This window comes from Microtus oregoni, unplaced genomic scaffold, assembly GCF_018167655.1.
Source record: "Microtus oregoni isolate MIOR12 unplaced genomic scaffold, Mior012 000062F_ref0000492, whole genome shotgun sequence".
In the NCBI taxonomy this organism is placed as follows: domain Eukaryota; kingdom Metazoa; phylum Chordata; class Mammalia; order Rodentia; family Cricetidae; genus Microtus; species Microtus oregoni.
In genome coordinates, this window is record NW_024543872.1 from 8913360 (window position 1) to 8939711 (window position 26352).

General features: G+C 47.2%; 1 protein-coding gene across 1 annotated transcript in view; it reads left to right on the forward strand.

The window, feature by feature from the left end:
- The window catches only part of LOC121439626 (calcium and integrin-binding family member 4), a 57365-nt gene that overhangs the window by 23274 nt on the left and 7739 nt on the right, over nt 1–26352 (forward strand). The window contains exon 4 of the mRNA XM_041640156.1: nt 20747–20888. Within this exon, the coding sequence (XP_041496090.1) occupies nt 20747–20888 (142 nt within the window). The remainder of the gene's footprint in view (nt 1–20746; nt 20889–26352) is intronic.

Genomic DNA, 26352 nt, shown 5'->3' on the forward strand with positions numbered 1-26352 from the left:
TGTTAATGCAGTGGCATTGGAAAGTGGGAACAAACAGGTTTGGTGACTCCTGAGATTTAGGCTTAAACAGAGCAAGAGATGTGGAGAACCAGATAACCCAGACAAGGTGTGGACCTTGCTTCAGCTCCGCTCCCCACTCCCCCCAGCATGAGGCCTCTCGGGGAAATTCTAGTTTCTTATATCCCATTCTTTAAATAGTCTGAGAGCCAAAGGGAGGGACCAAGTGTCTCTCTTCAGAATACCTTTGCTCCTGCCAGGATGGCTACAGCAGAAGGGGCCAGCCTCTTCCTGGGCCTGGAGGTGGGAAGTCCAGCCCTGCCTAGCCCAGCCTTTGCTTATGAGCAAATGAAGCAGCCAGTGGGAAGGGTAACAGGTTCCCAGAACACCTGTTGTTTCCTGGTTTGTTTTTAATTTGTTGTTAAGAGTAGTGTGTCAACAAAACACAAGCTTTAAAGAGGAAATCAATTCCTTGGCACCCATTAACCACAACGCAAATTTTCATTTTTCTATTTTCTCTTGCCATCTTTTTTCCCCTGGTCATGCTATATTTTGCAACATGGTAGATGTGCCTAGATGCAATTTTATTTTGTGTTTTTTCTCCCCATTAGGCATAAATGCTTTTTTCATGTTGCTGAATAGCCGGCGTGATTGTGGTCTGATGGCTGCATAATTGCATTGGGTTCTAATTGACCAAACAAACCCTCCCCTCACGGCTGAGCAGTAAGGCTCTTTCAAGGGGTTAGTTATTTTTCTGCTACTATAAATAACATCACAGTAAACATCCTCATGTATTATTTTCTTCATTTTTTGAAATTATTTTCTGAGTCTAGACATCCAGTTTCTCCTTGGAGGCAGTGAGTCGACAGGGCTGTCCACTCCAGGAACTAGAACGAAGCAGTCATTAAAATGAAAATTGCCTCGACTATGTAGCAATATGGGAAAACATTTATGCCTTGTGTGGGGAGGGAAAAGCACAAAGTGAAAGACTGGGGTATTTAAACATCCTCCACTCAAATCAATGTGAGGGGAGTGAGCACTGTGGCACGTAGCTAGAGACGTCTCTTCAAGTGGCCATGATGGCCAACGGTCTCTCTGCACACGGATTTTCAATCCAGAGCAGTGTATTCATTGTCTCTGATCCATTTTCTCCACTCCCTCATGATGGCATAATGAACAAGAACGTTCTCAGATGTGACAGTGTCAACAGGGACCCAGAACTGAGCTGGGGTCCACAACTTCAACATCTCCTGCTGTGTAGTGGGCCTGGTCTAAGTACCCTGCGTCACTCTAGCTAGTACTAGAGGAACGGATGCAGGAACTGTGTGTCTGGGACAGATTAGCTCCACTGCCCACTGCACTCAGTGCTGGCACCCACTGGACACTTACCACTTCTTGCCTGGTCCCCCATGAGCTGGTGCGCTCAGCCTGACGCCGCCACACATGTTCCAGAGCATGCTGGGAAAGTACGGGTCAGCTAGACTGGGGACCAGATTCCCAACTTTCCCACTTATCGAGTCCAGTTCCTTCCTCCTTCGTGCCTTGATTTTCATAGTCAGTGTAAAGTTCCCATTACTGCCTGGGTTGTAGTAAAAGCAACGACAGGAACGCACCCTGGGGCAGTGCCTGGGAGGTAAATCTAGAAGTTAGAGTTTCTTCCTTTCCTTGTTGTTGATCTTCGGCCAGCAGGAGTGGGGAAAAGGCAAGGTGCCCAGAGGTCTGAGTCAACAGCTGGTACCAATAAATACCCAGATAGTGATGCCCCATGGTTGGTTAGGTCCTTATTGTGCAGGCTAGCTTCTGTTGACTGGACATAAGCTGGAGTTATCTGAGAATGGGGACTCTCTCTTAAGGAAATGCCTTTGAAAGATTGGCCTGTAGGCGAGCCTGTGGAATATTTTAATAACTAGTGATTGATTTGGTAGGACCATGCCCTGGCCAGATGGTTCTGGGGGTATAAAAAAGCTAATGGAGCAGGCCATGGGGAGCAAGCCAGTAAGTAGCAAGCACTCCCCCATGGCCTCTGCATCAGTTCCCGCCTCAAGGGTTCTGATTTCCCTAGATGACCGACAGCACACTGTATGGAGACAATAAGCTCTCCCATCCCCAAGCTGCCTTTAGCCAAGGCGTTTATCCCAACAACAGGCCACGAAGACATCAGTGATCAAAACCAGCTTGGCAGGAGTCTGGTCATGAGGCAGGGTGGGGAGAGGACGGATGTGGTGGCCAACGCCTATGACCCTAGCACTTGCGAGGTGCAGGCAAGATCCTGAAGATATCAAGAACATCCGAGGCGACATGCCTAGGCTTGAGACCAGCAAGGTTTCATGAGACTCTGTCTCCAAACGCAAAAAAAAAAAAAAATAAACAACAACAACAAAAGCAAAGAAACATAGATAAACAAAGGCATCTGGAGAGGTTATTTTCCATCAAAAACTAGGGTGCGATTCCCAGTGTTTTTTATTTGAATTTTGTTTGAGACAAGGTTCACTCTGCAGGCCAGGCTAAGGTCCAACTTGAGAAAAATCATTCTGTCCCCATTTCCCCAAGGATTGGGATTATAGGTATGGCCCACCTTGGCTAGCCCATTGCTATCTGTTGATTCACAAGGAAATCAAAACAGATCACGTCTCTTTTGCTTAGACCTACCAACCAAAGGGGTTTATTGTGTCACAGAGACCTACCTACATCTTACAGAGTTTACAGTGGCATGGCTCCCAGGGTGCCCTGGGACAGGTGACCCCAGAAAGCTGCAAAAGCAATGGTGCTGCCTTCTAGATGCTCTGACTGGGGGTTGGGGCACACTAGCCCAGACCAGCAACTTCCTGTGCAGTAAAAAGGCCTGTTCTGGAAATTTCCTATGTCTAGGCTGGCCTTTGGCAGCTGGGTTCCTCCCAGTACTTTCTCTCCTGGTTTAAATGAACTGCCCACGGACTACAGGTGCAAAGTGTATTGTAAACGATTTTTATATTGGCTGTCCTGGGTTTTGTTCATATTTTCTTCAGAAAGTCATAGAAACTGTCATTAAGCTCTCGGCCTGTACCCTAGGAACTGCCCCCATGCACCTCACCACGCAACACTGCTAAAACAGAGAAACCAGCCCTGCTCCCAGAGTTGCAACTAGGGCACCAGGAACCACCTGCTCTGAATGAGACTGGAGAGGCATGGAGTTGTAGTGGTGTGAACCTTCTCACCCCATTCCACACTTTGTGGGGTACACACCCTCTCTCCCATTACTTCCTCACTTTGTGAGGTACACGGCCCTCTTTCCCATTAATTCCTCACGTTGTGGGTGTACATGGCCCTCCCTCTTCCTTGCCTGTTGTGCTTCTTCCTGGGGGTTGAGGGCACAAGGGACGGAGAGGTGGGGCTCATCTTGCTTCTCCTTATGTCCTTTCTGCCTCCACTTCACATTTACCCAAACAAACTCTTGGCCTCTTAACAGAGATTCATAAACACTGCCCTAGACAAGCTCTGTAGTAACCACAGAGGTCTGGGGAGAGGTTGGGTGGCTACGAAGTAGCCCATCTTGAAGGCTTGCATCTATCCAGCCCTCACACCCTCTCTCTCTAGGCTCTGCCCTCCTCCCCTCTGCCTCCTAGAGAGCCTCTGGGCCTCCTGCCTTCCTCTTAGGCAGCAGCTATTTCCCCAGCAAATCCTCCAAGCAGAGGGTCATCCCACCCCCAGGACCCACCCTCGCAGGACCAGTGGCTTCGGAATGTCAATAGCAATTGTTTTCCCACTGTCTTCATAATTAGATGAACCGGCAAAGCTATAGCACTGAACTAGAGAGTCATTTCCACAATCCCAGCTCTTTATTGGGTGTTCTGGCAGAAGGCAGCCAACAGCAATACATTTATTTATTTCTTAACTAAATGCGGTAAACATTGGAACGAGAGAAGGAAGGGAAGGGAATGCCTGTCATGTCACAGGGTACGTTTGAAGGAGAGCCAGCTTATCAGAGGTGGAGTTAATTGCAAACAAGAGCACACAAAAGGAGCAGCCGTGGGGAGCAGGGCACCTGTGTGACAGTCAGTGTCTTTGTGAGACCTGATTGTAAAATGGGGGCCCTGGTGTAGGGTGTCTGAGCTGAACCAGGGTTTTCAGACTGGGTGTCTGCCCTGCTCCCAGAGGCACTTTCCCCTGCCCCCAGCTCTGTCCAGCCTTGTTGGGTAGGGGCAGGAACCACCAGGGTAATCGACCCAAGGGCATCTTAGATTTTGCCCATTTCCTGGTATTGTGATGGTCACTGGAGCCGTCTGTGCTGTCTGATCATTGGCCACATGGAGAACGCCTGTTCTGATAAAGGCTGGCTCAGAAGGACCACTGTGGTTAAGGAATTGGAATTCCCACTGCAGCGCCCTTTGGGCTCAGAGCTGCCCGCAGCAGGCACAAACCTCTGCGATGCTCTGCACAATGAAGCGATGCACGGGCAGGTACGAAATCCCCGGGTGTTGTCCTGGCATGCTGGCTTGATTGGCACTCACACCACACAGTTCTGACTTTGACAGGGTGACCGTGACACTGACAGGAGACAGGCGGTGTGGGCTGGACTTACAATGCTGTAGAACACTCATCGAGGAACTGCCAGTACCAGACGCCAATATGGTCTCATTCAAACTGCACAAAAACCTGAGAGCAGAGTTCTGATTTCTGCTTCTTTTACAGTGTGGGTTACCCGAGGTCACGTGGCTTGTTGCTATGTTATTACCCAGAATCTTGAATATTGTTTAATATTGTGTGTGACACTGTGAATTTGACTTATTAAAAATGCTAACAGAAGCCAGGAGTGGTGATGTGCACCTGTAATCCCAGTACTCCGAAGGCTGAGGTAGGAGGCTGCAAGTTCCAGACTGGGCTGGGCTACATAGCGAGACCTGGCCTCTAAAACAGATGACGTGAAAACAGACAGTTATGACGTATGGAAGGCTTGCTGTTCTTGTTGATAATAGATGTTGGTAATCGGGCCAGGCAAGGCACACTGGTTTGCTTGATTTCTTTCTTTTATCCTTTTGCCTGTTCAAGTTGTACAAACAAAACACTGAAACTGTATAATCTGGTTAAAAGCTGCAACATAAAAAAATCTCATAGATATCAAATTAAAAGTTGTTATGGAGCTGGTGAGATTGCCCAGTGGGAAAGGGGGCTGCTTGTTGCCAAATCTGATGATTGTGCTTGATCTCTCGAACTCACATAATAGAAGAGGAGTTTTCTTTGCACTTTGTATGTGTGCAATGGCGCATGCGCACGAGTGTGTGTGTGTGTGTGTGTGTGTGTGTGTAAAAATAAATGTAATAAAAAACTTATACTATGCTGAGTTTGGTAGCGCACCAACACTTGAGAGACAAAGGCAAGAGGGTCCAGAATTTGAAGTTGTCCTTAGTCCCATATCGAGTTCAAGGCCAACCTGGACCACATGAAAAAAAAGATTTATACTAGCATTTTGGAGACCGCCCACTTCTAGAATCTCTGCTTGGTTCACTAGGAGCCATGTCTTCCACAGCACAAGGCTCAGCTTCTGGATGGCCTCTGCAGACTGAGGGTCTTTGACCTCCACCTCAGGGAAGGTCTAGGGCAGATGGATCTTCTGGAAGGTTCCTCAGGGAAGCATGACATATCTATGGGCCTAGAATCTAGGAAGAGGCTGGGCTGGTGGCTCTGCGCCAGGCTCAGGCCTCGTGAGTCCACGGTTGTTTAATAATATTTAATGTTTTTACTGCTCCGCTCTCGTATTTGTTCCGTCAGTGATCTGCCTCCAGCTGCCGGCAGGACACATCCCCGGCTTGTCCCTGCCAGCCCATCTGTTACCAGGAGACAGCTCTCACAGGACCTTTAAGAAGGGTGAACTTTTGTGGCACAGACCAATGGGAATGGGGCCTGGGGACCTGGCCGTAGAGGAAGGGTGTCCACCTACGTCAGCTTCATCCTCTGAGTTCCCACTCCCTTCCCTGAAGTGGGCATGCAAGGTCATGCAGAGAAATCCTGGCCTCGGAGGGGCTTCGGGGTTCCAGTCCAGCACCGGCTCTGTACTGTGCTCTGTATTCCCACTTGTCCTGTGGAAGCTGGGTATCTGGGAGGAGAGGCAACCACGAGGGGCCTGGAGCAGGAGAGAGCCCTTGGCCTCACGCTGTGTCCTCTTCCCCTTTCTAGGGTGTCTCCAGAGATCTGGCTGCATCTCCTCCCTGAACCCACCTCAGTCCTGCTCTCTGCTGGTTTCCCTCTGAGGCTGTTTGTCTGTCCTTCCTCTCAGAACACGCTGCCTGTTCTAGTTCCTGCCTTCACGCATTGCTGTCTTAGTATTTCAGCTCTTCGGAGATTTTTCTTTCCACAGTTTCAAATATCCATGGCCAACCAATGGTGTTACTTACATGGTCTGCAAACAAGTAGTTTTTGTTTTGTTTCCATGTCTTAAAAAAAAAAAGTTGTGTCTCTGTGTGGCTGTGTGCACAGGGGTACAGTTGTCCTCGGAGGCTGGAGTTGTTGGATTCACCTGTGTCAATGAAGTTTCTGGCAGTTATGGGTGCTGAGAACCAAACTCAAACAGACCCTCTGCAAAGACAGCACAAGTGCTTAACCCTTGAACCATCTCTCCAGCCCCCCAGAAAAGAAAAGGCTCTTACATTTCAAAGAGTGCACCGTTTCCAAGTAGCCTGGTGGCGTCTTGCTTTCCAGCCGGAGACGTGAATCTCTCCTGTGCCCAGTGTGCTCACACTGTGTATGCTCCCTTCCTGCTGAACGCTCAGCAGCCGTCCTGGGGATCTGAGCAACTTGAGGAATCAGGGAACTGTGCGAAGAGTCAGTCCTAGCTTTATTTTTCCCTGTCCCTTGATGATAAGGGGCTGCGGTATTTGATTTAGACCTTTTTTCTACATTTCATGTCTCTGGGGAGACTCTGTAAGTGCCAGGAGCCTTGTGGAGGAGGCAGAGGTAGCTCCCCTGTCTTTTCAGGACCCCCCAGGATCTAGTTCTATGACTCATGCTTACACACTTGCTACAGGGACTTGAGTTCAGATGAGAGCTTTGCTCACGCCCGCAGAAGAAGTGGTGTTTTCACTACCACCGCCTTGTCTCTGGAGCCCCTAACAGCTAAGGGATTCTGGGTAGTGCCTTGGGTCCACATGCCTTGTTCGTAGAAACATGATTTTGAGAAAGTTTCTTGGACTTTAATTAAATAGCCGAAGGATTTAGAAGCTCTGTGCCGCAAGGCTCTTCGGGGCAGTGACACACAGCTATGGGCTGGTTATTCCTGTGAGCCCTTTCTCACTGTCCAATGGAAGGCTAGGGTCTATCCTGTCACCTGTCTGCATACAGCAGGCGCTCACTCGTGTTGGTTGTACAAACTGACCATGTGGGTCTGACCTAACACTGCCACCTTCTGGTAGAACTGCCCTGGTGCTGAAGGGCTATTCCCGGGTTCAGCTCAGGAAGTAGGAATTCCTCCTGGGGCAGAGGACGATGGAAGGGAACCCCACACAGAAGCGTCACCAGGCTCCACTGCTCTCGGGGAGCACAGAGCTCCATCAGCCTGTGGCCCCCATGCCACTGCCTCTGGTAACAAGCTCTTCCATTCCCCTGGGACAGTGACATCCCAGGAAGCAGATAACTCAGAAGTGGCAGGATGATGGGTTCCACCATCCCCTGGCCAGTGACCCCAGTGGCCCTCTCCTGCCATGGACAAATGCTCACTTCAGCTGTCCTTTCCTTTCTACTGTTGGCATTAACTTCCCCGCAGGCACCGTTTTCACTAAAACCCACAACTTCGGATATGCTTTTATTTTCATTTAGCTCAAAGTTATTTTCTCATTTTTTTGAGGGTTTCCAAGAGATTTTCTCCATTATTGATTTCTAATTTAATTTAGTTATGGTGAAAGAACGTAGTTAATATGATTCGTGTCCTCTTGAATCCAGTGACTTGCTTTTTATCCCAGAATCTGGTGTTTTGGTCAATGTTCCAAAAGCACTTGAAAAAAAATAAATGTATATTTTCTGAGAGAGGTAGGCGCTTTCTAGAAAACATCCGTTGCATCCGGTTGGTAGAGAGTCTTTATATTCTTCATGACTTTGGGGGACGATTTACTTGTTCTATCAATTATTGGCAGAAAAAAATGTTGGCATTTTCAAATGTAATTGTGGATTGTCTCTTTTCAAAGGAATTTTCTCATGTATGTCTTCTTTCTGGTGTCCTTTACCCCTTCGTGTAGATCCAAGTTTCTTTCTGGTGTTTTCCTTCTGTTTATTCTGCTTTACTTCCTGGAATGCTTTTTCTAGCTCTGGTCTGTTGCTACCAAATTCTCTCAGCTTTGTTTGTTGGGAAGAAATAATTCTTGTGTCTTCATGTCTGGAGGTCATCTTTGCTAGGTATAGAATATAGCAGGACAAGAATCCCCCCTCCCCGAGAATTAAACAATAGTTTTATTGTCAACTGATCTTCCCAACAAGAAATACGGTGTCATTTTATCTTTGTTCCTGTCTAGGTCTTCCTTGGCTCTGGAAAAAAAGGTTTTTTTTTTCCTTAGATCTTATTACTAGTTCTTAGCATTTGGTTTCACTGATGAGCAGCTATCTGTAGAGCCCCTTGAATGTGTGTGGTCACAGTTTACAGATCACTTCTTCTCCGATGCTGGCTTGCTTGCTTTGAGATAGGGACTTAGTTTGTTGCCCAGGCTGGTCTCAAACTCCCGGGTTCAGGCAACCCTCCTGAAAAACAGTTGTTTTTCTGTTCATGCCAGCTCCATCATTTGTGTCCAGTTGGACCCTGTTTCCATTACATGATCTTTTTTTCTACTGATGTGGTTCTTTAATGTTTGGCACTTTTGCATGACTGTCTTTTTGTGTGCGTGCATGTGCCTGTGTGCTAAATATTGTAAATTTTCTATTCTAAGTACCTAGTGCTGAAGTTGTACATACATTCTTGAGTTTCATTCCAAATGTGGTTTGCTTACAGCAACCTTTTGCTCCTGGAATCTGAAGGCACGTTCTCTTTCCTTCCACCCAGCCCTTGCTGAGGTCAGTGTCCCACAGAACCAGCACACCTATCAAAACCAAGAAATTTGAAGCTTGGGAGCTAGTTCAGTCAGCAAAGGGCTTGCTTTACAGGAATCTGAGCTCAGTGCCCAGAACCCATATTAAAAGAAAAACTGAGCACTCACTTGGGCCGCACATATACTAAAATTGGTAAAACACAGAGAATATTAGCATATAGCCCCTGGGCAAAGGGTGACACACAAATCTGTGGAGCAGGGCTGGGGAGGAAAGAGGCAGGCAGATCCCTGAACTCCCAGCCTAAAGGCCATACCTGCTTGGCATATTCCAGGCCTGTGAGAGACCCTGCCTCAAACAAACAAGGTTGATAGTACGTGGGAGCGACAGCTGAGGTTGACCTCTGACCTCCTCAGGCCGGCACATGCACGGGCAAGCAGTGTGCACCTGCAAATGCAAGAGCACATTCCCCGATGTCACCCATCAGCATTAGCTTTTGTAGTGCTCTATTTACATATAGTAAGACTCCATGGAGTTCACACTGATGCCCTGACTATCACCCCTGGCCTCTGCCCCCTTGCTTTTTTGTACCTTATCTGCATTGTAACTAACCTACCTGCAGCTTATGTGTTGAACCCTGGTGTAGTCTCAGAATGATTAAGCCGCACACCCCCGTGAGAAACAAACGCCCCTGGACCACAGAGTACAGTGTGGATGACTTATTCTCTTTCCTCTTTAGAATCCGACTGAAACCCTCTTTCAAAAGTCACTCAGTCAGTGTTTTTCTCTCTCTCTTTGCCCTTTCAGTGAGGTTTTGGCACCTGTTTGCAATGGTCTCACCTGTTGCAGGGCTGGCTTCCCTCCTGAGCTCGCTGCTACCCTGCTGTTAACCGCTTTTAATTTGCAACCGGTGAGAGCGCACTCCTGCAGCGCATGGTGCTGAGGCTTGGAAAAAAAAATACACGGTGTGTGTTGGGGGCATGGGGGATGGCTTAGTGGTTGGAAGTGAACACTAATTTTGCAGAGGACCTGAGCTGGGAGACCCAGCACCTTCTTAGGCAGCTCACAGTCCCCTGTAACTGCGGGGGAACCCGACACCTCCAGCCTGCACATATCCACACAGGCGGACAAGAATGCACAGAGGCCGGACCCGCCCCCTCCACCGTGGCACCATCCAGAGTAGATCCTGCACCCTGAAACTTTCCTTGTGAAACCCCTTAAAGTTAGTTTCTCCTTCCCCAACTAATGTCTATCACTCTTCTGTTTCTCCATTCCTATAGTTCTGCATTTTCCAGAATAGACTCCTTCAATATACAGCCTCTCTCCCTCCCTTCTTTCTTTCTTCTACCTTTCTCTCCCCTCTTTCTTCCTTCCTTTCTTCCTTCCTTCCTTTCTTCCTTTCTTTCCTTTCTTCCTTCCCTTTACTCCTTCCTTCCTCCCTTCTTTCTTCTACCTTTCTCTCCCCTCTTTCTTCCTTCCTTCCTCCCTCCCTCCCTCCCTTCCTTCGTTCCTTCCTTCCTTTCTTTTGGAGATTGGGTTTCACTTAGTAGGCTCAGATGAGCCCCACTGAATAAATACTTAAGCCTCCTGCTTCCGCCTCCTGAACGCCAGAGTTACAGGCATTGTGCCAGCCTCAATGTGTCGCCTTTTTAGTCTGATTTCCTTCACTCAGCGAAATCCATTGAAGGATCTTCGGCATTGTGGTGTTCATCAATGGCTTTTCCTTTCTCCGAGTCCCGTTCCATCTTCTAGCTGCGTCTCTGCTTGTTTATCCATCATGGTTTGAAGTGCATATTGATTGTTGTCGCCTGCCCTTTTATTCCCGAAATGATGCCTTTTGAACAATATAATTTTTCAATTTTAGTATACTCAAATTTATGGCGGTCCCCCTATGGTTAGTGCCTTTGTATATTGTTAAACAATCTTTGCCTCAGGGTTTAAGAAGATTTTATGGGTTTAAAAAAATGTTTCTGAATTTTGACTACTTATCCGTTCTATTAGATCGCGGCTCAACCTGGGTTGGATTTTGAGTTTTATGTGAGGTAGAGATCAAGATCCGTCATTTCCCCAGGTCACTGTCTACCAACCCAGCCCCGGGGCTTGCTGACTCCCCTTCTCCTGGATGCATTCTAGAGCCTTCTGGACCAGGGGTTGTGCACATCTGGTACTGAAGTCTGTATCTGGCCCTGGTTCATTGTTCTTACATTGATCTCACACGGTCTCAGGTCCCAGTGCTCTGGCCCCGGTCTTCATACCTCATAGAGCTGCCTTTGCTGTTCTGAACTCCATCTTGCTTCTCCACGTGGAGAATTGGCTTGTCAGTCAGTTTTCATGGAAACAGCAGGGGAGGGGCTTCAGCTAGAGCTGCAGTCACATTATGGATCAACTTGGGAAGAGTTGGTATCTCATTGTTGAGCCTCCCATGACTATGATACATACAGGAAAAACATGTTAAAGACACTGAGACAGAGTTTACTTTCACCCTTCTCCCGGGCCCCAAAGGCTGTCCACTCAAATGTCTATGACCGAGTAGGACCTTATGGGCAGAGCTTCCTATGTTGAGGGTCTTGTCCAGGTAAATAGAGAGGCCTCTATTCAAAACTGAGGGGTGATGTCTGTGTCCCTCCTGTCAGTTTCTCCAGCCACTCTTTTCCTCAGCAGAGGCTTTTACACCTGAGGCAGGAGGATCTCTGTGAGTTCGAGGCCAGCCTGATCTACAGAGCAAGTTCCAGGACAGCCAGGGCTACACAGAAAAACACTGTCTCGATTAAAAAAAAATTCAAGTGTACCTATAACGTCATTATTGAGTCACTGACGTATTTTATGAGCATTTTTTCCAGCGACAGTAAAAAGCTCTTTTTGACTAGGCATTAGCTAGAGAAATGGCAAGGAGATATTTTTAATCTAAGTCCAAATATTTTTCCCCTGACTATCATCTTCAAATCAAATCTCTCATTCAGTAACTTTAAGAGGATCCTATTAAAAACAAAACAGAAGAAAACAGCAACAACAACAAAAATACGTTGTTTAATTGGGGGGGGGCAGAGACTGCAATTTTTTTATCAACAAACTGTAGTTTCTGTTAAAAACAATCTGCCAGCATTTGGGGTTTGTTTTCACCTTTCTTGGTCTCAGCATGCAAAAAGGAGATTTCGCTGCTGAGTTACCTGTATAAATTTCTGCGCTGACATGTTTATGCTCCCCTTGTTCAAACACCTTCAAGCTCGGGTACACGTTATTCTTGAAATGGAAGCATTACTTTGTCAATTGTCATTTCCTTTCTCCCTGAGAGGAACGAGGATTTTTAAATGAGTGTGAAATTTAACACAGATGATAACTCTCTGGATGCATCCCAAAATGTATGGGTTTGGATTTCAGATTGTTAGCATTAATAGAAAAGAAATCTGGAATGTGGTAAGCTAAACAGGACCTGGGGTGGTTAAATTGTGGGGACCTGGGGTGGTGAAGGAGTGGGAACCTGGGGTGGTTAAGTTGTGGGGACCTGGGGTGGTTAAGTTGTGGGGACCTGGGGTGGTTAAGTTGTGGGGACCTGGGATGGTTAAAGAATCCCTTCTGCAGAGCCTTCCTGACTGTTCTTGTCTGCCCCAGTGGACTAGGGCTGAAGGATCCCCAGTCTTCTGCCATTCAGCTCAAGGTAGAGAGCCAGCTGCACCCCCCAGGCACTTAGAAGCCTCTCTGCAGGGCCATTTCCACCAGACTCCATTTGGAGCTGTGTGAATTCTAAGTGATACTTCATCACAGTGTCTGGCCATCCCTCCAGGAAACAGAAAGGCAGGGAGCCTGGGAAAGAAGGAAGCTGCCTTTGGTTAGAATAGAAGCAGGCATGGGACACTCTACTGGTGGTACAGTAGCTGTTAGGGTCAGAGCCTGGGCCCTGGATGGCAACCTTAAGGAGCTAGACTCCAACACCTGTCTGCAAGAGGCCAGCTAAAGAGGCAAGTAACAGCAGATAAAGGAGATTTATTCAATGTGGCTCCATTGAGAGGAGCAACAAAGCCGTCCAGCACCCCACCAGCACCCAGCTCATCTATCTCCTGGGTCCTGACATAGGGTTCAGCTTCAAAGCAAGAGGTATATGTGCCAAACTGAGAAGTCCTAGCGAAGATGTGTTCCCGCCCATCACTGACCATTTGTCTTGACTCCAGTCTCTCCTTAAGTGTGGTCTGGTAGAGATAGCTTCCTCCTCTGCCTGGCATCCACCTTCAGCCTTTCCCTTCTCTCGGCATCAGATTCTTGGGGAAAATTCCAATGTTGTGGGGTCCAATTGCATCAATAGTCTAATAGTCAAAGGAGGGATCCATGCGTCTCTTTAAGATATCAGGCTTCAGTGTTGACTGGATTGGCAGTCCCCAACTCTTAGAGGCTGCTCTGATGACATCATCCTACTTTGGCTTCCACTTAGCATTTGCCTGCTGCCCTCTGGAGAGCAGTGCCCCTTGCTCTGTGCTCGGGTTGCTTTCCCTACCCAGTAAAGCAAAGGGTAGCCAGCCATGTGATCTTATTAAAAGTAAGAATTTCGAGGGCTAGAGAGATGGCTCAGTGGTTAAGAGCACTGGTTGCTCTTGCAGAGGACCTAGGTTCGGTTCCCAACACCCACATGGCAGCTCGCAACAGTCCCTAACTCCAGTTCTGGGTGATCCAGTGCCCTCTTCTGGCCTCTGAGGGCAATGCACACATGTGGCACACACACAGGTGATGGAGGAAAGTCATTAGTTAAAAAATAAAGAAACTGCTTGGCCCTGATAGATTAGAACATAGGTGGGTGGAGTAAACAGAACAGAATGCTGGGAGGAAGAGGAAGTGAGCTCAGATGCCAGGCCGCTGCTCTCTGGGGCAGACACGATGAAGTTCTGACCCGGGATGGACATAGGCTAGAATCTTCCCGGTAAAGGCACCTTGAGGTGCTACACACATTATCAGAAATGGGCTAGTCCAGGTGCGAGAGTTAGCCGAGAAGAGGCTAGATATTAATGGGCCAAGCAGTGTTTAAAAGAATACAATTTGTGTGTTGTTATTTTGGGGCCTAAGCTAGCCAGGAGACCAGGAGCTGGGGCGGCAGGAACACAGCTCGCAGCTCCTACTACACACAGGCAGGACTCTCACACATTAAAAATAACTTAAAAAACATTTATCCTGTATGTGTACATGTGAGGGTGTGCACACTATAGTATGCATGTGGAGATCAGAAGGGGATTCATAGTTCTCTCCTTCCTCATGTGGGTCCTGGGAACTGAGTCCTGGTCACGAAGCTCAGCAGCAAACCCCGCTCTGCTCTGAGCCATCTCACACCACCCCCTGCCTGCTGCTTCTGTAAAAGTCTTATTGTGATGTTTTGAGATAGAGCTGTGTAGAGAGCTGGGTCTGGCTTAGCTGTCTCATTTTTTAATTGACACATAATGTGCATAGTTATGGGGTACAGCTAGTTTGTTTTATTTTTAATAGCTGTCATAACTGATTCAAAGAGGAGAAGGGTATCATGGGACCGCATGTATTAAATCACAGCACTCAGTTTTCAACCCCATCTACCAATTAAAGGCTTTTTATTGAATGGAGCTAGGCGTCGTGCGTCTTCCTTTATGTCAGCCAGCGGTTTTACAAGCTAATTGGAAAGCTTCACGTTTTTAGATTTTTAAATAAGCAGATCCAATATCCGCCTACATTATTTGGGCAAATTTCAAAGAGTTTAGGAAAAAAATCTGTTTCTAATATTTAAAGGTATGTCCATGTAAACACTTTTTATAGGTGATACCATATTTTGAAACGCCACTTCAAGACAGCCTCTCCAAAATGCCAGTTACAATGGAGAAGCACCCTCGTTACCATGAGTCACCTAATTTCTCTTGAGTAGTCAAATGAAGTTGCATTTCCTCTTGGTGAGCAATAGCTGCGTATACATTACAAATAGTATAAAATATTATTAGCAAAATAAAAGGTAGAAAATGTCAACCACCACTTGTCATCATAACAGGTCAGCAAGTGTGAAACACTTGTTTGTGTAGGGGAAAAAATGTAACTCATCTATGGGTGTACGGCTCTTTTGAGAGTGCTGTCTCGAGACAGCCAGCAAGCCTCCCTGTGGTTGGAAAGATGCCCAGTCACGCTTCTCTGATCAGAGCTTAGTGTATGCATTGCTACAAAATTCTGAAAAAGTAAACCTAACCAGATCAATGATCCCTGCTGCAATTTCTGAATGTCTGGACTTATTGTCCTGGTCACAGTACCCTGAAGAAAATCTCCAAGGAAATTAGCATCAATTCACTATTTTTCTTTCTGTCATAGACAGACTTTCCATCAATGATTATACTCCATTTCACCCATAAGTAGTGGTGCAGTGTGTGTGTGTGTGTGTGTGTGTGTGTGGTATATATGTATATATGGTATGTATGTGTATACATGTTTATGTGTGCATGCGTGTGGGGGGGCGGGTATATGCATGTACATGTTTGTGTATGTGTGTGTGTGCGTGTATGTGCACACACATAGGTCAGAGGTCAATGTCAGGAGTCCTCCTCAATTACTCTCCATTCTAATTTTTTTTTTTTCTGAGACAGAGACTCTCATTGAACTTGGAGTCCACCAATTCGGCTAGACTGGCTGGCCAGTGAGCTCCCAATACCCTCCTGTCCCCAACTGCCTAGCATCGAGATTACAAATGTGCTCTACCACCCTGAGTTCTGTGGGATCTAGACTCAGGTTCGTGGGATTGCATGGCAAGCACTCCACTGACTAAGCTAGTTCTGCATCCCCTGCTTTTTGTTATTTAAGACTGGGTTTTGCCATGTAGTCCAGGTCAGCCTTGAACTCGTGGTCCTCCTGCCTCAACCTCCCCAGTGCTGGAATGACAGGCCTGTACCACCACACACAACTAGAAATGATGTTTTTATTATTATTCTGTGACAGCTTCCTCTTTAGTGGCTCAGAGACACAAGGCTCTTCATGTAGTTCATCGTTAAATCAAAACCTAAGAAATCCAAGTTAGAAACATCTGTGCTTTTAAGTATTTCACAGAGGCGCGGCAGCGTGAGACGTGCCTCTTCTCTTCGTCTTCAGAAATACCGTCTCTGCATTTTCCAAGGTTGCAGTGTCTACGCCGTTATTCTTGCTGTCATCAACTACCAACCTCTGGGTTTCCAGTCTGAGGGGGGAATGTATATTCCGAGAATTCCTTCTCTGGGAAGATATAAACATATGCACTCGCCTTATAAGGCCCCAACAACAAAAAGTCCAACCTAAGGAACCAAGGAGTTTAGTGGACTTCCAGAGTCCAGATGAGGGGTTGCCTAAAGGACCACGAGTGACCTTGCCGTGCCAGAAAATCTTTACCCAGCATGAATGATGGCTTCCCCACAGTCACACAGATGGGGGGGTCCCCTTTCACTAACCACCCCAAGACCCCTACGTCATTTGCTGTTAGAATAGAATTGCATGCAAAGGGCTGGGAAGAGTGGCTGGAGTCTCAGAAGAGGGTTCCTGCTCTCCTAAATTCCTCCTTCTCTGAGGAAACCCCAGCAGCCAGCAGGCCCTAACTCTATGCTTGTTCGAAAACAGGCACAGCTGGCCTAATTAAGATGGTGATTGTTTTACCTAGAGGATACCACATTGCCAACCTCCCCTCTGTGTGTATGTGTGTGTAAGTCAAATGAGATGGGTCAAAGGGAAAGTAAATTGATCTTCCAGGAACCCCCCGACACCCCAACCCCACCACCATCAACCCCCTCACTCCCAGCCAAGGCCAGCGTTGGAGGAGGCCCCAGGGGAAGGAAGACTTCATCTTCCTAGCTGGAGAAGTGCGGTGGAGGAGAGCATGGTGACCTGCCTTGTGCCTGACTGAGCACAGGCTCAGAGAATTGACGCAAGGACATCTTGTTTTGTCTGCCTGGATTCTTGAGCTTTTTCCGTGTGGAGGAAAGCTGCATTTCAAGTAGGAAAATACCTCACCGCTGGTGCTTTCTCTCTGTTTACTTTTGTCTGTGTTACAAACATTGCCTTCGGTTATGGATTCCTTGCAGGAATCCTGTGAAGCCATATATCCATTTGCAAGAAGAGTTAAGGTAGCTAACATTTGGTCACATAATTGATGAAGCCACTTAGCTAGGTACTTGGAACACAACCTAGGAGTTCAAGCTCTCAGTGTCTATTAGAGATAGGAGGTGTTTCTGGGCATGTTAAAGTAAAAGAACAGAAGCTCAAGCCTAAAGTGTACTTGGTTTTTTGGGTGGGTCAGCCTGGATTCCCTTGCATCATGACCATTTCTGGAACATGTATATATTTATCCATAATACACTATATATGTATGTATATGTATATGCCTATGATGCACATGTATGTATGTGTGTGTGTATATATATATCAGGCTCCCATGACCTGAGGACAAAGCATCCTGTTTGGTGCATTCATTTACTTACGTACCACACACTCTGTGACTTACACAATAGAAATGTTGTCTCCTAACTGCCAAGGCTGGAAGCCCAAGAGTGTGTAGACAGGGTTGGCTCCTTCTGAAGACTGGGACGAAGCTGGGATGAAGAGTCAGTTCCAGGCTCTCTCTACCTTCTGAAGGGTTGCTGGCGATCTTGGGCATTCATTCTTTGACTTGTAGAAGCTTCCCCCTGATGTCTGCCTCTGCCTCCATGTGGCAGTCTCTGAGAACACACATGTGTCCAGTCCCTTCATATGAGGACAACATTGTATGTCATGAGGATCCTTCCTCTGTGTGATGTCCCTTCAACCTTGGGAATCGTAGCTACAACTCTACTTCCTAATGAAGTCATATTCTGAGGTGTGGTGATTTGCTACTTTGACACAGGAACTTTGGAGGAACACAATTCACTCTACCATGCTGACCTCTGCTCTAGACCACCTGACACAAGGCCTCAGAAGGTGAAAGTATGTGTGGTATGCATGTAGTATGTACCATGTGCTCACCATAATGTGACAATCACACTCTTCACGATTTTTAGAAGATTGTTCTCTTGTTTTGTTTTGTTTTTGAGACAAGGTCTTGCTATACATCCCTGGCTGGACCGGTACTCCCTATGTAGCCAAGGCTAGTAGGCTCTGACCCCCAAATTCTCCTCCCTCAGCTTCCCAAGTGCTGGGATTACAAGTGTGCACCACCATATTGGACTTGAATTTTTAGAACACTTACCACAAGATCTACCCTCTTAGATATTCAAATGCACAGTGCAAAACTGGGACCTACAAGCGTCACGGGGAATAGCTGGTTCTTCATCTTGCACAGATGAAGCGCTACAACTGTCAAACACGAATTCGTGCTTTTAAGAGTGACCCCAAGTGACCTGTATGCTGAGTAAAATTTGAGAGCTGCATAGCCACCTGAAGTGACACACAATGTCTCATCTCAAATACAACGATGCACAAAATAAAACCACACGGGTAAATGTATGGCTGAGTTCTAGGAGAAGGAAAGAAAAAGAAAATATCCCAAATGTCAAAACTGAAGACCTGAAGCAAGAGAGCTAAGCATTGGCTGATCCGGGTGGGAGCTCCAGAGAGTGGGGTTCTCACCCTCCCTAACGCTGTGCCCCTTTAGTACAGTTCTTCCTGGTGTGCTGGCCCAGCCATAAAATTATTTTGTTGCTACTTCATAACTGTAACTTGGCTACTGTTATGAATCGTAATGTAAATATTTGTGTTTTCCAATGGTCTTGGCGAACAGCTAAGGGGTCATGACTCACAGGTTGAGAACCACTGGTATAGATCCTTAGCAGGCGGCTTAAGCTACGTGATAGGTCATTGCCCAGCTGAAGCAGAGAGGCTTGCATGAAACACGGGGCTCTAAAGAGATGCCTTGTCATAGAAAAGAGCTAGAAAAATCCAGAGAACCACTTCAGCTGATTAGAACTTCGGGGGAGCTGGGGCTCTACTACTGCATGCTTGCATCTGCTCTAAAGGCTTACAGGGTCAGGAGGCTTAGTCAGGGTACATATAAGAACAGGGATTTGAGGGAGGTATGAGTTATTAGGGTTTGTTTTGAAGTATGAGAGAGAGAGAGAGGTTGGAGTCTGATAAGGTCTGCTGGGTGGGGGCGCTGAGCTACTGGGGAAAGGCATCCTGGGATGAGGGAATGGATGGAGCTCCAGAGAGTGAGAGGAGGGCGTGTCAAAGCTGAACTTGCTACTTTTTAAAAAAAAAAATTTTTTTTTGAGCTGTATATTTTTTTCTGCTCCCCTCCTTTCCTCTCCCCTCCCCTTCTACCCTCTCCCATGATGGCACACGCCTTTAATTCCAGCACGTGGGAGGCAGAGGCGGGTGGATCTCTGTGAGTTTGAGGCCAGCCTGGTCTACAAGAACTTGCTACTTTTAAAGATTGCCAAGCACCCTTCTCTGTGCCTCCCTGCCGAGCTCTATACGAATCAACAGTCACTATAATAAAACACCAGAGCAGATCGTGCTAGAAGGGGATTACAGCTTTGTAATTTCAGCCCTTGGTCAACTGTCCCCATTGCTTCGGACAACACAATATGTAGAGAAGGAAGCTGCCCACCTCGTGGCACCTGGGAAGCAAAGGTAATAAGAAGAACTGAAGTCCCATGATCCTCTCCGAGGACACATCTCACTAATGTCTTATAACCTTTCACGGACCTACCTTTTAAAGCTTCCGCTGCTTCCTGGGGACCACACCTATAACACACAGGCTTTGGGGAGACAATTATAATCTAAACTATTACAAATTCTGATGAGCTCTGCCCCCAAAAGTCCTCTCACCACCTGCCTATTCCTGGGGACTAGAGGGACAGTCGCAAGCTGCAATAGTGAGCTGTACCCAAACTGGCCGATGGTGGCTGGGATGTCACAAGCCCACGTGGAGGAATGTCAGTAGAGGAGGGAGCTCACATGCTAAGATCAGGGCAGTTTGAAGGAATCGGAGTTGGAAACAGCGTGGCCCTTGGTAATTTGGGACTCTGTGTGTGTGTGTGTGTGTGTGTGTGTGTGTGTGTAGGTGTGGAGGCGTGTGTGGGGTGGGGATTGAACCCAGGGCATCATCACACGTGCTAGGCAAATGCTCTGCTGCTGAGCTTCATTTCCAGCCTTGGCACCTCATCTGAAAACTGCCCTATTGGTTATGACATCTGTGGTGGGTAAGGAGCAACTGGCAGCTCCCATTGGCTGAGTTTTCTATCAGACACTGGGTTATTCTTCTGCTCATTCCTCATGTCAGTCCCGTATGGCAGCATAACTATTATCTCTGTACTTTAGAGAAATCTTTAACTCTGAGGGATAGTCAGTGAGTGCCTCTGTATGACAGCTGCTCCCTAACTAATGGCACAGCATTAAACCCAGGTCTGCTGCCTGCTATAGCAATGCTACTGGTTACCTCTGGGCACTCGGTTATAGATGGCTTTTGTTTTATTCTTTATCCATTTTTTAAAAAATTTTCTGAGTTTTAAATGTAAAATGGAGGGAAATTTGATAGCCGTAAAAAATCTTCAATAACACGACCCAAAACCACACATGCACATGCACACCACACACACACACACACACACACACACACACACGCCACTGGAATGCTGGAATGTGTGTGCAGGAGGAGACATGGATGAGCAGAGTGATGTCAAGCAGGCTCCCTGGTCCTGGGTTCCTCCGTCACACCCAGGGTCCTGTTTTACTCCTGAGCTTGTTCTTTTTGCCTGGGCCCAGACACTGTGCTAATGGCAAGTGGGATAGGCCCGGGGAGGCAACACCTGGGCCCTGATAGAGCTTGTCTCCCTCACTCCCCTCACAGGTCAACCCTTTCAGAGACCGAATCTGCAGAGTGTTCTCCCACAACGGCGTGTTCTCTTTCGAAGATGTCCTGGGCATGGCGTCAGTGTTCAGTGAGCAGGCCTGCCCCAGCCTGAAGATCGAATATGCCTTTCGTATCTATGGTGGGTACCTTGGTTGGGGTGGTTGGGGTGCTGAGTGGGGAGGAGGAAGCGGTCAAAGAGAATCTGCCACATCTGAAATCCAGCAATGTTAGTTCATTGATGGTATGGTATAACGGGGATTCATCTGGTCTTTATGAGTATATATTGTGTTTCTTAAATACTGTGAAATAACAAAACCGGTTGGGAATCTCAACTCTGATAGACCTTCCCTCTACGTTATCTATATAAGTGGCCTTTATTATTGCTGTCACCAACATATGTGACAAGAAGCAACTTAGGTGAAGGAGGATTTATTGAGAGTGTCTGAAGGCACACAGTCCATCATGCAGGGACAGCGGGTGACCAGAAGGCCACATGTGTTTGAGATGCCTCACCTCCTTACACGTTGGTGAAAGAGGAATCAGAGGCGACACAGGATGCTGGGTGGTACTGTAAGCCTCCAGTCCTGCCCCTTAAGAAATCCATGCCCTTCCCAGATAGGTTCCTCCTCCCAAAAGTCCCACCATCTCCCAAAGCAGTGCCAGCAGCTGGGAAACAAATGCTCTATTTCATGTTCAAATCATAACTCCATCCAAGGGCACTGGGGTCACCGATGTGGCTATTCAGTGATCTCTCTCTGGGCAAACCAGCGAGAAAGGGAAGACATTGCTTGTCTGGCAGGAAGAAGATTGGGTGGGAACTTGAGAGACATGAGCACCAGAGCCGGTTCTGCATGCAGTGGCTGCCTAGTCTTGAACAAGTCATTTCATTTTCCCAAGAACCCGTTCTCTCATCTTGAAAGTGAAGGCTTGAGAAAGATGATCTGTGATGTCTGCCCTTTGCCCTGTATTGTCCCCGAAGCCCAGTGGGATACTCAGATCTCTCCAAAGCAACCAAAAGGAAAGAGCTAAAGAAATCCTGAGACACTTTCCAACAGACCATAAACATCTCTGAGTACATCATGGAAACTCCTTTGCTTGCACAGGCAGACTGGCACTGATGACCACTGCCCTTTCTGTTTAAGGAGGCCATCCAGCTCCTCCTGTCCTCAGATATCAGTGAGCAGAACCATGCAGGCCGAGGAAAACCTAAACTTGCTAGGTATGGTGGCACACACACTGGTAATCAGAAGGCTGAGGCAGAAGGATTACAAGTTTGAAGACAAACAGGACTACATAGTGAGACCCTGTCTTAAAAAGCCAAGGGCTAGTGTTATAGCTCAATGGTAGAATGCTTGCCTAGGATACACAAGGCTCCTGATTGGATCCCAAACTAAACAAACAAACCCCCACTTCCCCCCAATCTGGAGAACCTGAATGACAGGATTGCAGGCTGAATTAAACCAAAAATGCCAGCAATGTTTTGGAGAACTGAACAGAATTCCGCATCTCCACACTGAGACATTTACAATACCCCAAAGTGACCTGCTATGCAAGGAAATTCCTTTAAATCTCGCTGCAGCCTCCAGAAGGAAGACCGACTCTGACATGACCCAGATACTGAAATTCACTGATAGAGTCTTAAAACAGCCGCCGTCGCCGCTGTCGTCAGCTCTTCAGAGAAACAGAAGCCACGAGAAAGAGAAGCAGAAGGGAAAAGGATGCAGGGGTAGAGAGGGAAGGGCAGAGGGAGAAAGAGAAAGAAGGACCTGTAGGGGTGGACTTGGGGGACATTGGTGACCAGCAACCACACAGTCTACTGTGCGTGGGACATCCGGGAAAGACGGTGATTTAATTCAGTCCAAAGGCACAAGAATTGAGAGCACCATTGACCAAGGACAGAGCAGAGACGGAAAAGCTCCTCCGACCTCCGCTTGTCAGCTATTGGGTCCTTATCGGGCTGGGTGATGCCAACGCACAATGATGGGTGTGATCTTGGTTTTTGATTTTTATTTGTTTTTAATGTATTTAAAAGGTGTGTGTGTGTGTGTGTGTGTGTGTGCATGCACACACACAGTACTCAAGTTGGCCAGAAGAGGGCATTGGATCCTCTGGATTAGGTGGTTGTAAGCCTCCCAGCGTGGTTACTGAGAACCAAACCAGGTCCCTTGCGAGAACAATACATACTCCAAACACATAAGCCACCTCTCCAGCTCTTTTTTTTTTTTTTTGATGACTTCAGACCTGTATGCAATGTATTATAGTCATTTCACCTCCTCACCCTCTTTTCTTTCTCTCCCTCTGTACCCCTCCTTACCAGCCCTCACCATCCATGTGTGTGTGTGAGAGAGACAGAGACAAAGAAACAGAGAAAGAGAGAGAGAGAGAGAGAGAGAGAGAGAGAGAGATCCATCGTATTTAACTGGGGTTGCCTACACAAGAGTGGCTGAAGGGTTGTTTACTGGCGCATGGGCAGTTTACCAGTGGCTACACCACTGAAGAAAGTTCCTCCCAGTCCCCCCCTCCCCCCACAACTGCCAATAGTTCTGACTCAGGAATGAGGCCTCATGAGGCCACCACCCTCCCCCAGCCACGAAAGGACTGTCTCCTGCACATTTCAATGTGACCTTCTTTATTCGGTTTGCTGATTCAAATGCTAATCTCTTCCAGAAATTCTCTCACAGACACACCAGGAAATAATTTTTTTTTCTGCCTTTATCTGGGCATTCCTCAGCCAAGTCAAATTGACACATAAGATTGACCATCACAACAACCATTTCCAATAAAATAAAAGAAAATCCTCCCCTCGCCCTCTCGCATGCACACACACACACACACACACAATAAATAGATATGAAACCTCATCAGAAAAATACAGCTATGGAGGCAGTGAAGGAAAACAGATAGCTGGTCAAGATGTAATTGAACAAGGGGACCGTGTTCTAGCCCCAGCAAACAGCAGAACTTGGCAGCTTCAGCCCCATGGTTTTAAGGATAGAAGGAAGGGGTAATGGAATATTCCTCCATTATTCCTCAGCGACTAAGGAAAGTCTCTGAGACGGGCTGTTAGGGATGTCCCTGAATGGAGGCCCAGAGAGGCTATCGTGTGACGCTGTGAAGGTGAAGCCTGAATTGCCTTAGAGACCCCAAGATGTTGGAGATGCCAGAACTACGGGATACCAGCTGAAAAGAGCTGCTAACGGGGAGTGGACCCTGCCTAAGAGAGAAAAGTGTGTTGCAGTCAACAAAGCTGAAAGGAGTTGGAGATCTGAAGAGCATTTGATATCAGACATGGAGACGCAGAGTTTGGGGTTCGCCCAGCTGGGTTTTGGTCTTACTCTGGTCTGATATTTCCTCACCATGCTCCCTTCCCTGTGTTTTGGAATGATAATGTCTATCCTGTGCCATTATATGTTGGAAGTGTGTGATCTGCTTTTTGATTTTGGTTTTATAGGGGATTATAGTAAAGAGATTCATCAATCTCAGAAGAGACTTTGAACTTTGGACTTTAAAGCATTACTGAGACAGTGATAGACTATGGGGACTTTTGAAGTTGGACTAAATGTATTTTGTGTTATGATATTGTTACGGGATTTTGGAGATTAGTGAGTTGAGCTTGGTAGTTTGAATGTCCTCATAAGCTCATAGGGAGTGGCACTATTAGGAGATGTGGCTTTGTTGAGGTGGGTATGACCTTGTTGGAGGAAGTGTGTCACTGTGGGGGTGGGCTTTGAGGTCTCGTATATGCTCAAGTCAAACCCAGTGTCTCAGTTCACTTCCTGTTGCCTTTGGATCAAGATGTAGAATTCTCAGCTCCTTCTCCAGCACCATGTCTGCCTGCATGCCACCGTCTCCCACCATGATGATAATGAACTAAACTTCTGAAATTGTAAGCAAGTGCCCCAATTAAATGTTTTCCTCTTTTTAAAACAAGAGAGAGAGAGAGAGAGAGAGAGAGAGAGAGAGAGAGAGAGAGAAAGAAAAATATGACTCTGAGAAGAATCTGGGCCTGTAATTCCAGCTGTGTGGTACACTGCAGCAGGAGGCTCACATGGTCCAAGTCTGCCTGAGCTACAGAGTGCATCCAAGGCTAACCTGGAAAGCTTAGCAAGTCTATATTACAAAATAAAAAAAATTAGATGTCTGGGGGAAGCTTAATGATAGAGCACTCACCTAGTATGCCATAGCCTTTAGGTTCATACCCCACTAACAAACAAGCCAAACAAACACAAAAACACACATCTGAAATCAAAACTCCCTGGGTGGACTTCACAGGACGATTGAGATAACAGAGGAAAGGACCAATCTGAAGACAGAGGCAGAGAAAAAAATCTGAATAACAGAGGGCACACATTGAGAGAACGGAAGAACATGGCTTTTGGAACAGGCAGAGTTAGAAAGGTCGAATATGCAACCAGTTGATCCAATTAGAGTCTCAAAAGCAAAGGGTAGAAAAGATATTTGAAGAACTAACGGCCCTAAATATCTTAAATTTGGTACAAGACACAAATTCATAGTGAATCTCAATCGAAAATGAAATCACACAACTGTATATTGTCAGTGTAGCAGTCCCGCCTGGGGTGTGTGTGTGTGTGTTCTCCTACAGCTTCCTTCTTCCTTTTCTCAAGCAGTCCCAAGTGTCCCAGGAGAACGCCTTTGATCCCAGGAGCCAGTCCTAGCTCACTGGTCACAGCCACACTTCTGTCAGAGGTGGCAGCTGTGCTGACTGAAGTCCTGTCACACTCTCCAGGACAAGACACCTCTAGCAGGGTCCCGGCCCAGCTCAGCCCTCCAGTCTCAGCCAAGAGTGCATGGGTTGCAAGTCACAGAAACCTAGCTCATGAAGCAACAGATAAGGCACAATTAATCTTAGTCTGCCTGGGCTGGGTAAAAAAAAAAATCCCCCAAAGTTCAGCGACCTCAGGTGCCACACTTCGTGGCTTCAGAGTGCCTGCCAGTTAGGAATCCAGGCTTGGCTTATCTGATCCTTCTTCCTTCTTTCCTCCTCCACTCCCCTCCCTCCCCCTTCCTCCTGCCTCCTCCTCCTCTTTCCTCTTTTGCTTTCTTTTATTCTTTTTTTGTGGCAGGGTCTCACTATGAAGTCCTGGAGGGCTGGAAGTCACAGAGATCTATCTGCCCCTATCTTCCCAGTGCTGGAATAAGAGAGGATCCCATATCTTAGAGTCTCGCAAAATTCCAGCCAAAGTTCTGGCCAAGCAGCTCGCAGAATACAGTTCTTGTGTTCATGAACCTTTGACCCCCAGCTTTATGCTGGTTAGGAGCGGGAGTCTGCCCTCAGCATCTGAAGGCCACCCCACTCTTCTGTCACATAGCCTTCCCAGCATAGCCCCTTGTCTTCAAATAGAATGGGGGCAGGGAACAGCCCTCGAATCGTCTCCTGTTAGAATGGAGTCTTCCATGGCATGACCTGGCCACGGAAGTGACACCCATCCTGTCACGCCTGCCAAATTCTGTTGGCTGGAAGCCGGTTACAGTCTCCGCCACACCAAACAGCACCAGGGTTCTATGAAAGCATCCGCACCAAGAGGTGTGGAGCTCATGGTAGTCCAGGCTAGCCTCAAACTAGCTCATTATGAGACCGAGGG